A 16,200-nucleotide genomic window follows, 5' to 3' on the forward strand; every position below is an offset into this window, starting at 1 on the left:
AATGTTCATCTAGCCACTGCTAAGAAGCGACATGGCAGATGGAACTAAGGTTACTAATCAACTAACCTTAATATAGGGAGATTATTCTGGATTATCTGGGTGGGCCCAGTGTAATCACACAAGACCTTCAAAGAGGAAGGGAGAACAGTCACTTGGAAGATGCACCAGAAGATGAAACCAGACAGAGACGAGGCAAAAAGAAGAGGATGAGGAGGTCAGACAGTACCAGAGAGTGAGAAGAACTTGGGTCATCTCTGCTAGCTTTCAAAATGGAGGTAGCGGACCACACGCAAAGGACTAAAGGTGACCGCCAGAAGCTCAGAAGGACCCCTGGCCAACAACCAACAAGAAAATGGGGACCGCAGTCCTGTGACCACAGAGAACTTAATCCTTCCAGCAAGCTTAATGAACTTGAAGCAGATTCACCTTCAGAGCCTCCAGAAATAGACACAGTCCTGCCTAAATCTTGATTTGGGAATGGAAAAACTGGAAGCAGAAAAACCAGCCAAGCAAACCCAAACCTCTCACCCACAGAACGATGAGATGATGATCAATCTGTATTGTTTCAAGCCACTAAGTTTGTGGTGATTTGTTACGACAGCAATATGAAACTAACACATTCTCCTTCATATTATATCCTATTTAACAGTTCAAGTCTCAGTGGGCATTAGAAGCACCTGAGAGGCTTTGTAAAAACACATATGGTGTCATTCCCAGAGATTTAAAATTGATGAGGGGGAAGGAAAAGCAGGGAGAAGATAGCAAGTTTTTGCTTTTATCTCCCCACATGATATGCTCCCCAATATTGATTAATATTAGCATCACCCAGAGAGTTCCTGCAGATCTGTTTCCAGAGGACTCCCGTCCTCACATCCCTGAAGTAAACCACTGTTTTCTGACCTTTTCTCACATTATTTTTGTCTATCCTAAAAGTTCGAATAACAAAATCATGTAGTGTATACTCTTGTGTAAAGCTTCTTTCATTCATGATGTTGTGTGTATCAGCAGTCCATTCCTTTTCATCACTGAGTAATATTCTACTGAATGGATATTCCACAGCATCTTAATCCATTCACCTGTTTGTAGATATTTGGGTTGTTTCCAGTTTGGTGCTATTAGCAATAAAGCTGCTGTGATTATTCTTGTAACATATGCTTTTGTTTCTCTTGAATTACTGGTTCATAGGGTAGGTATGCTTAGCTTTATAAGAACATACCAGACCTTTCTCCAACATGTTTGTACCATTACTTAACAGTTTTCCAACTGAGTGAGAATATTTCAGCCTCCTACTTTTTCTCCTCTGGCCCCAAGTGATTATAATGTGTAGTCAGAGTTGAAAACTACTGTACTAGATTAAAAATTCCTTCAGGGAAAAATCCATGACTTTTTTTTTTAAAATTATTTATTTTGAGATGGCGTCTCCATCTGTCCCCAGGTTGGAGTGCAGTGGTGCCATCTCAGCTCACTGCAACCTCCACCTCCCAGGTTCAAACGATTCTCCTGCCTCAGCCTCTCGAGTAACTGGGATTACAGGCGTGCACCACCACGCCCAGCTAATTTTTGTACTTTTAATAGAGACAGGGTTGCACCATGTTGGCCAGGCTGGTCTTGAACTCCTCGGCTCAGGTGATCCACCCGCCTCGGCCTCCTAAAGTGCTGGGATTACAGGTGTGAGCCACCGCACCTGGCCAAAATTCACGTCTTATTCATCTTTGCTCCCCCAATATACTTAGCATAATAACCTTTACCACAGCCAGAACTCAGGAATCCTATTAAGTTTTATATTGATACAGCTTCTGACTTTTGCCAAACATGGCAAATCTATTAAGTATGCCTTCTATACCTCAATGTTTAATATATAATTTTGAGTAAAGCAGTTCATAGGTGTAGGTGTAGGTGTCATAGGTATAGGTGTCCAATACCTGTTAGCTACTAAATTCTGAAATAGATGACAGCATGGCCTAAATAATAAGAGTTGCACCTCTAACCTAGCTATAGAGCCTGACACACAGCAGGGCCTTAATGAATAAAAGTGTGCTTTGGGGGGGAAAAAAACCTCCTTTCTCCTAATGTTTTTGTTTATTATAATTAAATTACTAGCGTAAAAATCTGCACACTTGGGGAATCCTAGCTTATGGCTCTCAATATTCTGGGAAACAAACATCCATCTGAATATCTGATCACAGGTATAGCTCCTCTCTCTCAAAAAATAAAAGACAAAATTATGCATATACTTACACACATTAACAATTCTACATACAATATCTAGTTGTTCGTGCAGAATCACTGACACTGTGTTTTAAGGAAAACTGAAATTATTTCTTTAATGAGTATTTGTTGAGTATCTGATCTGTTCTAAGAATTTTACTAGGTATGAGGCATACTGTGGCCAACAGGAGGGTCTCCTGTCCTTAAGAATACTGGAAGGAAGGAGATCAAATGCAAGTGATAAGCAATACCACCATCTAATCAGTATGTTCTCAAAATTCCTAACTTTTCAAATGCAAATAACCTTTCGAGATACTATTTTGAGTATACATATTTGCCTTTCATTTCTGTTTTGGGGAGGGAAAGAAAGAGCATGGAAATGAGGCAAAAAGAGTAACAATGTACCTGTCTTGCATTCTCAAGGAATAACTGCTTCTGATTGCTTTTAGAATAGGTAACCTCATCGTGAAATGATTTGCTCCAGGAGCAGGAATTCACTTCCCTTTGTGATCTTTTACAAATGGCAGTGGTTTCCAAATGAACAGGGTAGTTCATTTTTTTCTGGGAAAAAGTGTGAAGGTATCAGGATTTTTCGCAACAGTCTGGGGAGATGATGACCATGGTGGGTCACGCCTGTAATCCCAGCACTCTGGGAAGCTGAGGCGGGTGGATCACGAGGTCAGGAGCTTGAGACCAGCCTGGCCAATATGGTGAAATCCCATCTCTACTAAAAATACAAAAATCAGTCAGGCATGGCGGCGTGCGCCTGTAGTCCCAGCTACTTGGGAGGTTAAGGCAGGAGAATCACTTGAACCCAGGAGGTGGAAGTTGCAGTGAGCCGAGATCACGCCACTGTACTCCAGCCTGGGGGACAGAGCGAGACTCCAACTCCAAAAAAAAAAAAAAAAATCCACACAAAAGAAAAAAATGTGTGAACTCCCTCTGACGAGATGGTGTGTTGTGAAGAGGAAGGTTCACGTACCTGCATTATCCTGAAAATACTTCCTTGCAAGATCTGGATAATGTGGCTTCTGGCATTTCTGCGAAAACAACAATTTAGCACAAAAACTATGCTGCTATCTATGGAAAGTTTAAGGGAAGAGTAAATGTTAAAACAATTAAAACAAGCAAATAAGATGTTTTAAATAACAGTAAAAATCCAACATTGACAGGGAACAGAGTTCAAGAATGGTTTTGGATAGAGAAATGAATTATCCTACATTAGCGCATTTTCTTATTGAAGTTAATTTCTTTAAATGCCAAAAAATCTTCATAAAATAGTTTTATTGGCAATCTTTCCAATCTATTTCACACTCCCTGTCTCCTTAATCAAACCAAGTAAACAAAATGTCACATTTTTGATGACTCATTAAGTACATCCATTACTTTGCAGTGCTGTAATGCAGCCATTCTGAGAGGCTACTGACTACACAGATTTGATTGCCTCTCTTCAAAACAACTCCAGCTGTACCATTTGGAGACCTAGTGCCCTTTAAGGTTGCAACATTTTCTCTTTACCTCATTAGCAAATCACTTCTTGCTACTACTCCTCTATCTGAGGAACATCACTTCCTTGAACTCCATTCTTCTGATTCATGGCCAAACTGAGAAAATAAATGTTTCTTTAAAATAATTTCAATTTAGGCCAGGTGCAGTGGCTAACGCCTGTAATCCCACCACTTCGGGAAGCCGAGGTGGGTGGATTACCTGAGGTCAGGAATTCCAGATCAGCCTAAGCAATGTGGTGAAACCCTGTCTCTACTAAAAATACAAAAATTAGGAGGGCGTGGTGGTGTGCGCCTGTAATCCCAACTACTCGGGAGGCTAAGGCAGGGGAATCGCTTGAACCTGGGAGGCAGAGGTTGCAGTGAGCTGAGATCACGCCACTGCATTCCAGCCTGGGCGACAGAGTGAGACTCCATCTCAAAATTAATAAATAAATAATTTCCACTTAAAAATTTATGTAATAACCTAAATGTCTGTGTTCTATTAAATTCATTTTATTAAAATCAGTTGGATTTGGCTATTAACTTGCCCATGAAAGAGCTGGCTCAGTGATAGTCAGCAGTGACTTGTATGCTGGTATTCGCCTATGTCTACAGGCCCATGATTATGATATGCCAGGGGGAGGATCAGGTCAAAAATTTCAAAGTGAAAACTAATTGTGGGCATTATTAAAAACAGGCTCTAAATAAAGGTCTGTGTGAAATTTATGAGGTCAGTTATTAATACATGGACTCTGTAATTATTCTGGCTGTTGAGAGTTATTTTTATTTTTTTGCTTGTTTTCAATTTTTTTAGTCTTTTTTAAAAAAGATTGACCTTTAGCTAAGTGAAGCATTACTATAACAACATATTGTTTTCCTTTATGGGATATTTTGACTATATAATTATAAATGTCTTTAAAATAAAATTTGTTTTTCTGTATCCTTATTGGCTATGTAAATACCATGTTCAGGACAGAATATGTGCCATGGTAGTTCCACTTATCCTTGCACTGCTGGTCTGCTGAAAGGAGGGCATCAATCATCCCAAGGAGCTCCTCAGTCTCCTGACATATCATAAGCAAAAAGAGGATAGCTTTTATTCACGATGTGACCAGTTACATTCATATCAATAATACATGCTCATGTTAGTGAGAGGGGCAGCAATCTTGGACTGTTATGACACTTTAAACACGCTCCAAACAAGGCCGGGTGCAGCAGCTCAAGCCTGTAATCCCAGTACTTTGGGAGGCCAAGGTGGGCGGATCACTTGAGGCCAGGAGTTTGAGACCAGCCTGGTCAACATGGTGAAACCCCTGTCACTACTAAAAATACAAAAATTAGCCAGGCGTGGTGGCGCACGCCTGTAATCTCAGCTACTCAGGAGGCTGAAGCAGGAGAATTGCCTGAACCCGGGAGGTAGAGGTTGTAGCGAGCCAAGATTGTGCCATTGCACTCCTGCCTGAGCAACAGAGTGAGACCCTGTCTCAAAATAACACAACATAATGTAACATAACATAACATAAAATAAAAATGCTCCAAACATACGAACATTCAAACGTCTATGGATGCATCTGAATAGGAAATTCTGTAGCACTTCTTCATGATCAAATTGAAAATAAATTTCAATATAAATTCCCACTGGGAATCATTAATATTCCATTACAGTACCCTTAATGATTACAACCACCACCACTCAAACTTTTTTCCTTTTTTCTTTTTCTGGGGGTTAAAAATCGGTTTGTACTCTTAAGCAGCATCTGTTCTGTTAAAACGTTCTAACAGACTTCTTTTTGGTAATTTTTTTTTTTTTTTTAAGAAAACACATGAACATGATTTGTGGATCTTCAGTTACTTCAAAGTATTACCCTCATTATCGTCACCATTTTTCATTCATGGTCTGAACCACACCAAAAGCAGCATCATTATTCTGCCCATGATGAGCACGTGACTGAAAGCGAAAGCAAGCTGCCAGACCTCCACGGGGAGGGCAGAAGCGGAAACACGCCACGCACCTTTCATCACCTAACTCAGCTTGATTTACTTTACTGAAAAAAGCAGCAATATTCCATATTTTAAGCCAGAACCTTTAAAGCTTTTCTCTTAAAAAGCTTGCAAACCTAGCTTTTCTCTTAAAAGGCTCTCCGACTTACACAGGACAGGCATCCAAGCCCTCTTCCTCCATGGATACTGTTGCTACCAGGTTTCCATGACCTTCTCTTGGAAAGAACTCACCTACTCTAGGCAACAGTTGATGCTCTTTTTTTAGCTACACTTAAATACCACCCATAAGTTCCTATTTTCAACTACATACTCCGAATATAACTCAGATAAAGTATTTTTGAGAATTCAGTTCAGGCTTTTCCTTTATAAAAAGTTCAGACCTTTTTCCGACTGAGGTCTGCTTCTTCCTTTTGTGTAGTCCTTTAGGAATAATCTTTTGAAAATGCTGCGATGACAAAAGCAATGTTCTTGGATTTAAATCTGAACATTCTCTGGTTTCATTACTAAGTATACACTTCTTTGTCTAAACCAGTAAATACAAGGTGAGAGTTAAGACAGTTAAAACTTTAGAAATGCAATTTGGATTTATAAAGGAAAAAATGATGTTAAGAAAATGCCCAGCACTTAGACTGAAATGATCCTTACAAGATCACCCTGTGAAGTTTTTCCAATTTCTTTTTTGCCACATAATATTTTGCTCAAAAGACATCACCAGAGGAAGTTAGAACATGACAGAAAAAGAGAACAACTTCTGCAGCAGAAGGGGAGCGGTGACAGGGAGGGGTGAACACTGGACACAGGCTCCAGAAGCCTAAACCGAAAACCTGAAAACCATAGGCACAGGCCAAATATTTTATTTTACAAATGAGGAAACTCACACACGAAGTGAAATGATCACCCAGAGGCGCCACCACTAGTCACTAGCAACACTAAGACAGGCTTAGAGCCCAGCGACTTCCATAACCCAGTCAGAACAACTAGTGCATCCCACAGGGGCACACTGCTAGCCACTTAACACACCTCATCATATTTAATTCTCCTAACCGCTCTTAGAGGAAGGTGTTTTTATCCCATGCCGCACCTGAGAAAACTGAAAAGGATTAAGTTGCTTGGCCAAGGTAAGATATTGGGATTACTTTCCAGATCTGTAACTACTCATTTTACTCTGCCACACAGCCTTCCATGACATTCAGCCTAACAGGCCAAATAAACATTAACTGGGGTCTGGACGCGGTGGCTCACGCCTGGAATCCCAGCACTTTGGGAGGCCGAGGTGGGTGGATCATTTGAGGTCAGGAGTTCAAGACCAGACTTGCCAACATGGTAAAACCCTGTCTCTACCAAAAATACAAAAAAAAATTAGCTGGGCGTGGTGGTGGATGCCTGTAATCCCAGCTACTCGGGAGGCTGTGTCAGGAGAACCAACTGAACCCAGGAGGCGGAGGTTGCAGTGAGCAGAGATTATGCCACTGCATTCCAGCCTGGGCAACAGAGCAAGACTCTGTCGCAAACAAACAAACAAACATTAACTGGGTAGAGAAAATTCAGATTCTACTCTTTGTTTCTTTTCTACTTCATTCAGGTAAGGGACAAAGGGGCAATCAGGAAACCAGTCTACCGACAGAATCTCTAATAGTAAGCTCCAAATAATTCAATACTTAATATATTTCCTTCAATACTGTCACCACCAGCATCGGAACCACCATCCTTCTCACACAGACAATTGCAATTTTATCATCTTTCCACTTCCACTTTCCTAAACAATTTTCCAAATATCCAGAGTAAAACATGATAATAAACATAGGATCATGTTACTTTCCAGTTTTCAGTTCTTCAAAACAATTCCCATTGTCTTTTTCTTAAAACGTCAGTGTTTTTAATACTGTTATATAGTTATTTCTGAACTGTTGGTCATTATATTATACTCAGTACTTTAAAAGAATGACCAAGAGTAGTAAAATTTCATTAAGCCAATTTTTATATGATGCCTAAAACCTCTGGCTCAATAGACAAACTGCCCCATTTTTTTTCTTAAGAGTGGACTTGTTCATTATTTTTGTCATTGTTTTACTGAGAGAATTACAAATTCACAGGCAGTTGTAAGAAAAGAACAGAGTCCTTGTGCCATTTACCCAGTCTCCTCCAATGGTAACATCTGCAAAACTATAGTATGATAGCACAAACCAGAATGTTGACATTAATAAAACCTAGTCTTATTCTGATGTCTCCAGCTATACTTGTACTCACTGATAATCAGGAAGTAAAGATGAGAGAGGAGAGAGCAACAATGAGAGTAGGAAGATGAAATAGGGAAAAAAGACTTCATGTTGCTTAGGTTAAACCTTCTGGTAGAAAATACTGAAAAGTAGGGCAATTGTCAGTGTTAAATTTCCAATCTTCTCCCTGGCTGAAAGGGGTAGATGGAACTCAGAAAGAGAGATGGGTCAGTTTTACTCTTTTTTTTCTTTTTTCTTTTTTTTTAAAGAAGACTCATTACAGCTTTTGCTGTCACTCTGTGTGAACAGATCCTTTTTGGGGTTTGAACTTACAAAAATGGCTTATCTCTAGATTTTTAATGGCTGATTCATTTGTTGTTCTTTACCCTTATATACAGCTGTAACTGATTAAAAAGCCTAATGGTTACAAATCTGAGAGCATCACTTTATATTTTCCAGTTATGTTTCTTCCTTGTCCAAAAAGATGCATTAATCTTTATTTAAAATGTGTTTTATCTTTGCTGATCTTTTGAGTCTGTTTAAATTCTACCTTCTTGGCTAATTACTCCATTATTTTCACAAATTATTTTTCCTTAAGAAAACCAAATGAGAAAATTATGTTTAAAACAACATATGTAATCCTTTCAGCTGACAAGATAGGTTAAAAATGGGACGGAGGTATCCTACATATTCTTGGAACCGTCTCCTAAGAGAATCTTGCCTAAACTCTGTCCTTTGAGAAAGCAAGGGAAAACAAATGCATTTGAATGACAACTTTCATTAGAATTCTAACCAACAGACTATGTAACAATTTAATTCACTGTTTTTTTTATCACTCCATTCATGGAATGAAGCTTATAAATCCTGTTAGGCCAAGCATACTGATTTACATCCTTTCAATTTAACCCATTCTTCACACACACACACACACACACACACACACACACACACAAACTCTCTCTCTCTTTCTTCCGCATTAAAACTTTTGGTCTTCCCTTAAAGGAAGACGTGCTAATTTCAAAGTTCATAAATTCCCAAGTAAAGCAATTTCTATAAAAAAAACTTAAAAATTTAAAGAATATTCTAATGTCAAACATCTAATAGTAAGCAACAACCTAAAAGACTGTCATATTGATTGGTATCTGTAAGATTTATTTCCCTACGTTTTTAATGATTTCCAGTGACACTGTCTTCTAACTAGAATTATTCTTAGAGCTACTTGTGTATTTAAATACATTCAAGGTATGTTTTTAAACATTCTGCAAATTGTGTTCAGTTTTATCACAAATATTTGGAACATTTTGTTTTGTTGTTTCTGTTCTTTCCATCAATAAGTTGGTATAAAAATTCTTAAAGGAGAGACTGTTTCAGCTAATTTCTTTCTACTCTCCCTTGGTACTTAACTGAATTTAACTGCTGCTCAAAAAAGAAATAAAGATCTAACAATGACTGGAATAAAAATTCTAAGGAGAGCAGTATTTGAGTATTAAATGGTAGATGGCAATGGGAAAATGGGACAGAAAACAATTGGGTTCATGTCATGTCAAAATCTACAGTCTAGATGTCTCTTCAGAATGAAATTATGGGACAGCCAATAACTGACCTTCCACCCTTTATGTTCCTAGACCATTTGCCAGGATCTTCTTGTCTTTTATTTCTCAGTTTCTTCCCTTCTTTCATGTAAATACATTTTCAAATGGACAATTCATCTCTAAATATATAAATGCCTGGTGACCATCACTGAAAGGCCCTGTGTGTTTTCTGTATATAATGAGAAATGGAGAATTGTCAACCTCCAGAGTTAGAAATGCAGAGCAGATTCGATAGAAGATAGAAATGCAGCTTTTCTGTTACAATCAAGAACAAGGGTTTCTTATGAAACTCAGTAGAAATAAAATTCAGGGAACAGAAAGGCAGAGGAGCAAGACACTGCATTTTGAACATAAGATAGAGGAACTTTCAAGAAAATTCTTAGTTTTAAATGTTTTAATTGGCAAATGAAAACTATATATTTGTGGTGTACAATGCAATATTTTGAGTATACATACATACTGTACAATGATTAAATAAAGCTAATTAACCTATTTCTCACCTCACATACTGTTTTGTGATGAGAACATTCAAAATCTATTCTCCTAGTAATTTTCAAATAAACAATATGATGTTATTAACTATAGTCACCATGCTATACAACAGAGCTCTAGGATTTATTTATATAGTCTAAAGGAAACTGTACCCTTTGTTTAAATCCCTGCCTTCCCCAGACCCTGGTAACCACCATTCAACTCCTTGAATCTGTGAGATCAACTTTTTTAGATTCCACTGTAAGTGAGATCATGTGGTATTTGTCTTTCTGTGCCTGGCTTATTTCATTTAGTGTAATGTCCTCCAGATTTATCGATGTCACAAATGACAGAATTCCTCCTTTTTAAGACCAAATAATATTCCACTGTGCATATCTACCACATTTTATCCATTTGTCTGCTGATGAACATTTAGGATGATTCCATATCTGGGCTGTTATGAATTTTCAAAGGTTATTCCACAGAGTGAAGAGTTTCAGAAATATGCACATAATCAAAAGCTAACACTTCACTAGTTGGTATCAGCCACTGATGAGACTGGGTGAAAGAAGTCCCCAGGCTGACACAGTCAAGAGTCCATAAAAATTGCCCCGAGACAAAGCAGAATCCCAACAATTCCTGGACCTGATCCTTCAGACCAAGCCCTCTCCATTAGGAAGGCACATCTCTAGCAACCCTTGTTCCCCCCAGGGATGTTTTAATCACTTCAAGTAATTCACATCTCCATCAATATTCCAGGATAATCTTGGGATCTTAGGAGAATATGAACTAGTTTGCTTCCTCAAAGGTTCTTCAAGATTCCAGGACCAGTCCAAGAGCCAATGCACACTAGTACTTCCCCTCTTGTAGCATCAAAGAGGGAAGTCACTAAAAACACAAATCAAATGTCAGGTATAAAAATGTGGGAAGAGGGATAGGCCCAGGAGAAAGAGGCTGTTAACAAGGTAAAAAGGTAAGGGTTAAGCAAGGTTCATGTTCAGGTCAACGTCACAGGTGCTTCCTTTCAAAGAGCAGAGGATATGTATCCTTGGAAAGCAGCAAGCTAAAAAGGGATGGTGGGTAGAGGTTTTGACTACTGCCGCTAATCTCACTCGCCTCTAAAAAATCTTAAACCCAGATACCTGCAGGAAGGGATAGGGCCCCAATTCTGGCCCACTTTAGGCTAGGTAAAATAATATCAAAAATAAAAAGTTTTAATAGCTAACAGACAATACTACATGTTAGGACTCTAAAATCTCCCATTTTATAGATGAAGATATTGAAATACAGTATTTACTTGACATAGTCCCCTGACTATTAAGAGATAGAACCTGGAATTAGAACCCAGTCAGTACAGCTCTCAAACCAGAATCTCAATCCTCATACCGTACTGTCTCTCAAAACACAGCCTACAATACAGAGCTAGCCCACATTCTACATTCTTATCCCTCTTTATTCATGTCCTCAGTAGCTGTAATACTTATTAGAGCCTCAGGAATGTTTTACGAAATCTATCAGACCCAAAGCAGAACCTCCCCTTTCTCTTCCACATTGTCCCCAAGGATGCTTGAATACAAACCACATCCAACCGCTGGGATGGGCGGAGCTGGTAGAAACACGATCACAGGGTTAATCAGAAACTTGTAACACAATAACAAACTTTTCTATGTTTATCTGTACTATGTGATCATACCAGATGATCTGGCCTACTTTGTTAAATGAATGACTGTCTTGATTTGGTCATGTAGTTGAGAGGGGTACATACGAGAATGTCTTTGGGTGAAAGAAGGGGCAGGAAATGCAATGGAATAATAACCAAGATAACAAGGCTTTTACCTATACTTCAAAAGGCCATCTGACATGGTTTGTGTCCCCACCAAATCTCATGTTGAATAATAATCCACGGTACCGGATGTGGGGTCTGGTGGGAGGTGACTGGATCAGGAGGACGGAGTTCTCATGAATGGGTTAGCACCACCCCCTTGGTGCTGTTCTCATGATGACGAGTGAGCTCTCCTGAGCTATGGTTATTTAACAGTGTGTAGCATCTCCCTCCTCCCTCTCTTCCTCCTGCTCTGGCCATGTAAGATGTGCCTGCCTCCCCTTCCGCCACGATTTTAAGTTTCCTGAGGCCTCCCTAGGAGCCAAGCAGATGGCAGCATCATGCTTTCTGTACAGCCCGCAGAACCATGACCCAAATAAACCTCTGTTCTTTATAAATTACTCAGTATCAGGTATTTCTTTACAGTAGTGGGAGAATGGACTAATACACCATCTCAAACATCACCTCCTCCCAGCCTTCTGCTTTGAAGAACCTAAATAATATCCTATCACTGGTTGTCTTCTGATATCCAACTTATTTCACTTTTATTACAGATATCCATATCTTATACTCTAAACACCCTGTAGGGGAAAAAAGTCAAATATCAGTTTAGGTTATTTGAGTAAACAACAAAAACTGCAATGGAATTTTAAACTAAAAAAGGGCTCAACGTATCATCTATCCCTTCAATACAGTATAAGTCAAATTCAGAAGCAAAATATTAATTAAATTAACTGAATTAAAGGACTTTACACAAGTTTCTCATTTCTCATACATTTAAATATGCCACGGTCTATTTTTTCTTAACCCTTTCTCTTCAGAAAACAACAACAACAAAACCGAATTTGGCTTATACTTTTACTTCAACATGGAATAACTGTCTCTTTTATGGAGAAAGACACCTCCAATATTTCTCAGTAGTCTGTGATCTCTGAGGACAGGTGCCCATTTGGTTTCAGCATCTTCTTCAGTCCCACAACACCTAGTAAACACACAGCAGACCTTCAATAAATGTTCCCAACTACAAAATGACATGGAACAACAGACATAAAAGTACAAATGTTACTTCTGGGCCAAAGAAATCTGAACAGACATAAATTCAAATGTTACTTTCGATCCAAATTAATCTAAAAGTATCAAGGTCAATACGTAACAATAAAAGCCTCAGTTTATGTAACTTTAAGCTTTTTTTTATATTGAATCTAGCAGTTTCTATATATGATTATGAAGAAACCTAATAAAGGTCATAGTTTTTCCTTTTATCTCACAAAAAATAAACTGAATGTCACACATGCCTGTAACATGGAGATTGGAAAGGTGGCAAAGAGAGAGAGAATGACCATGATATTAAAAAACCTTTAAGATGACACCAAACTTTGAAAAGTTTCTATGTATGTATGTATCTATGTAGCACATATATAACAATATTTTCCCCCAGAATTCAAGTACATACTCCACCCAATAATTTATCTCAGCAGGGAATCCAGCGATAGCTATCCTAAGACAAAGAGAATGAGAAAAAAAGACACCAAAAGAAAAATAGAAAGCCAAAGAGAAACGAAAAGACAGAAATAAAAAGAAATCAGAAGAAAAGGAAGGCAGGAAGAAAGGGAGGAAAGGGAAGGAAGACTGAACAGCACACAGAATAGAGGAATGAAACAAACATGGTTTAAAGAAAACCTTTTCTTACTGAAATTTTCAGTAAAACCCATTCCTACTGAAATGGAAAACTATCTTGGGTGGGTGAGCGGTTGGGGTTTGTTATGGAAGAGAATCAATATTTCACGTGACAATGACCATGCTAACCACCACCATTTTCCGTATCATTTCACTATCATCTTCTCACAACAAAAAAACAAATAATACATACTTTCCCATGAGGTTTATAAACATAATCTCATTGCACAACAGCAACAAATCATCTGGCAAATTCTTGGTAGACGAAGTCAAAGAACACGTTTGCTCAAGGCGAACAGCAGCCTCTAGACTGTATATTAACCATATATATGGTTTCATACAGCTCCACCAAACATGCTCTAAATTCGCCAATAATTTGCCAACAGTCATGCAGGTTACCATAAGCCTACCACTAAATTCTAAAAGCTTCACTATGAAAATTTTCCTGTCAACTTTCATTTCTGACATAAGTTGATAAAAGCCTCACAAATTCTCTCTTAGACTCCATAATTTTCCACGCAAATACTACTAGACTGAAAAAAGTCTTGTTAACACCATATGGATTCAATGGAAGATATAAAACATCTTTATCACGTCACAATCCTGCACCATTTATCTCCCGCTCCCATTTGGAATTATACCTTTAGAAATGGCAGCACTTGCTTTACAAAGGACCTAAAAAAAATGCCTTCTTTACTCCATAAATTAAAGCTACTTTTCTTCCTGCTTTTTTTCAATAATTTTTTGTAATGTGCTGCAAATAAAGTTAGTAAGACTAAGAATGTCGTAATACCACATCGTAATGCATTCTTTCATTTACCATAGTAGATAAGTCTTTCCAAATCTGGCAGAACTCTATTCTATGTAGCTTAAAAGTTACATAAAACATAACAAAGGATTTCTCTTTCAACATTTCCATATCATATCATATATTTCCATACCATAGCTGATTCAAATGTCACCTTTCTTGAAAATTCATTTAAAGAAATTGATTCCAAAAGAAACCTATATGTGTACTAAGTTTTTTAAAAGGCTAGAATCAAATAGAGAACTGTAAAAACCATATTCTCAATGTATACATCTTACCCTACAACCCCCCAAATATTCATATTGTCATTATTTTGTACTCAATCAAATGCCCATCTCATTTACAATGCTGGAGAATGCATGAATTCCAAAGTTGATTTTGTTGTCTCTTTGAAAACAATTTGATGATGGGGAAAAACATGCTGATTGTTACCAATAATAAAGCCGAATGCAAATAATTCAGGCATTCTACAATTACTGAGAATTTAATTTAATCTATTTCCAGAGACAACCTGAGTGGCTCTGAGACTAGGGACTGAACACAGTTGGAACTGTTTCCATTACAGCCTGCAAATGCTACTCTGTTTCCGTAGTGCATATACCTTTGCGATATTTCTCGAATTCTGATAGTCTAATTACAAATAAATCAAACAAAAACTGCCACTCACTATTTGTATCACCAACCATTCCAAATTTACTTACCTCAGTATTATTGATTATAATGCAGACTTCTAGAAATTATCAACTTAAGGTACTTTGCAGCACGAAAAATCAAGGACAAGGCTTAAAAGAAACATCACCAATAAAATCAAAAGCAAAAAGCAAAATACTTAAGTGATCCTTAGCCTACTTAGGATTAAGCTGTAAGCAGCAAATAGAAATACAAGCATACACTAAAAACCAACAGTTCCATGCTTACTTTCAGCAGGTCCTTGGAGAAATCAACACCCTCATTCACCCCTTGTAGATTTGCAATGAACTCCTGACAGGTCATCTTCTTTCCAATATTCTGAAATAGAGGCAAACAGTACATCACTATGACATTCATGGAATTAAGACTGAGTCATAAATATATGATGAGGCAGACCAATAATTTGTTTCTAAAAACGTAAGTAGGCTGGGTGCAGTGGCTCACGCCTGTAATCTCTGCACTTTGGGAGGCCGAGGTGGGTGGATCACGAGGTCAGGAGATAGAGACCATCCTGGCTAACACGGGGCTATGTTTAGCAGAAACCCTGTCCACTACTAACATGTTTAGTAAAAACCCCGTCTCTAGTAAAAATACAAAAAATTAGTTGGGCATGGTGGCATGCACCTGTAGTCTCAGCTACTCGGGAGGCTGAGGCAGGAGAATCGCTTGAACCCGGGAGGCAGAGGTTGCAGCGAGCGGAGATGGCGCCACTGCACTCCAGCGTGGGTGACAGAGCGAGACTCCATCTCAAAAAAAAACACAAAAAACAACAAACAAACAAACAAAAAACATAACTAGACATCTATTTACAAATACAGGGCTGGATGCAGTGGTTCCTGACTCACGTCTGTAATCCCAGCAGTTTGGGAGGCTGAGGTGCATGGATTACTTGAGGTCAAGAGTTTGAGACCAGCCTGGCCAACATGGCAAAATGCTGTCTCTACTAAAAATACAAAATTTAGCCAGGCGTGGTGGCAGGCACCTGTAGTCCCAGCTACTCGGGAGGTTGAGGCATGAGAATCACTTGAACCCAGGAGGCAGAGGTTGCAGTGAGTCGGGACTGTACTACTGCACTCCAGCCTGGGTGACAGAGTGCAAGTGTATCTCAAAAAACAAAAACAAACCAAACACAGGTTTATATAAACATACATACAATTTTACTGCACTAAAAACATGGTTTATTATGCTTTTAAAATTCTCATTAAATATAAATAGCAAACTTATACCA

General features: G+C 38.4%; 1 protein-coding gene across 13 annotated transcripts in view; it reads right to left on the reverse strand.

Moving 5' to 3' along the window:
- PSD3 (pleckstrin and Sec7 domain containing 3) overlaps positions 1–16,200 on the reverse strand; it is a 727,754-nt gene that overhangs the window by 226,560 nt on the left and 484,994 nt on the right. For 7 of the 13 annotated variants that reach the window (XM_054561280.2, XM_063726550.1, XM_054561281.2 and 4 more), the window contains one exon: positions 15,201–15,290. In XM_054561280.2, the coding sequence (XP_054417255.2) occupies positions 15,201–15,290 (90 nt within the window). Of the gene's footprint in view, positions 1–4,657; positions 4,760–5,455; positions 12,780–15,200; positions 15,291–16,200 lie in introns of those variants that run through there. The other 6 variants (XM_054561279.2, XM_054561285.2, XM_054561288.2 and 3 more) reach the window with 2 other exon arrangements.

This window comes from Pongo abelii, chromosome 7, assembly GCF_028885655.2.
Source record: "Pongo abelii isolate AG06213 chromosome 7, NHGRI_mPonAbe1-v2.0_pri, whole genome shotgun sequence".
In the NCBI taxonomy this organism is placed as follows: Eukaryota; Metazoa; Chordata; class Mammalia; order Primates; family Hominidae; genus Pongo; species Pongo abelii.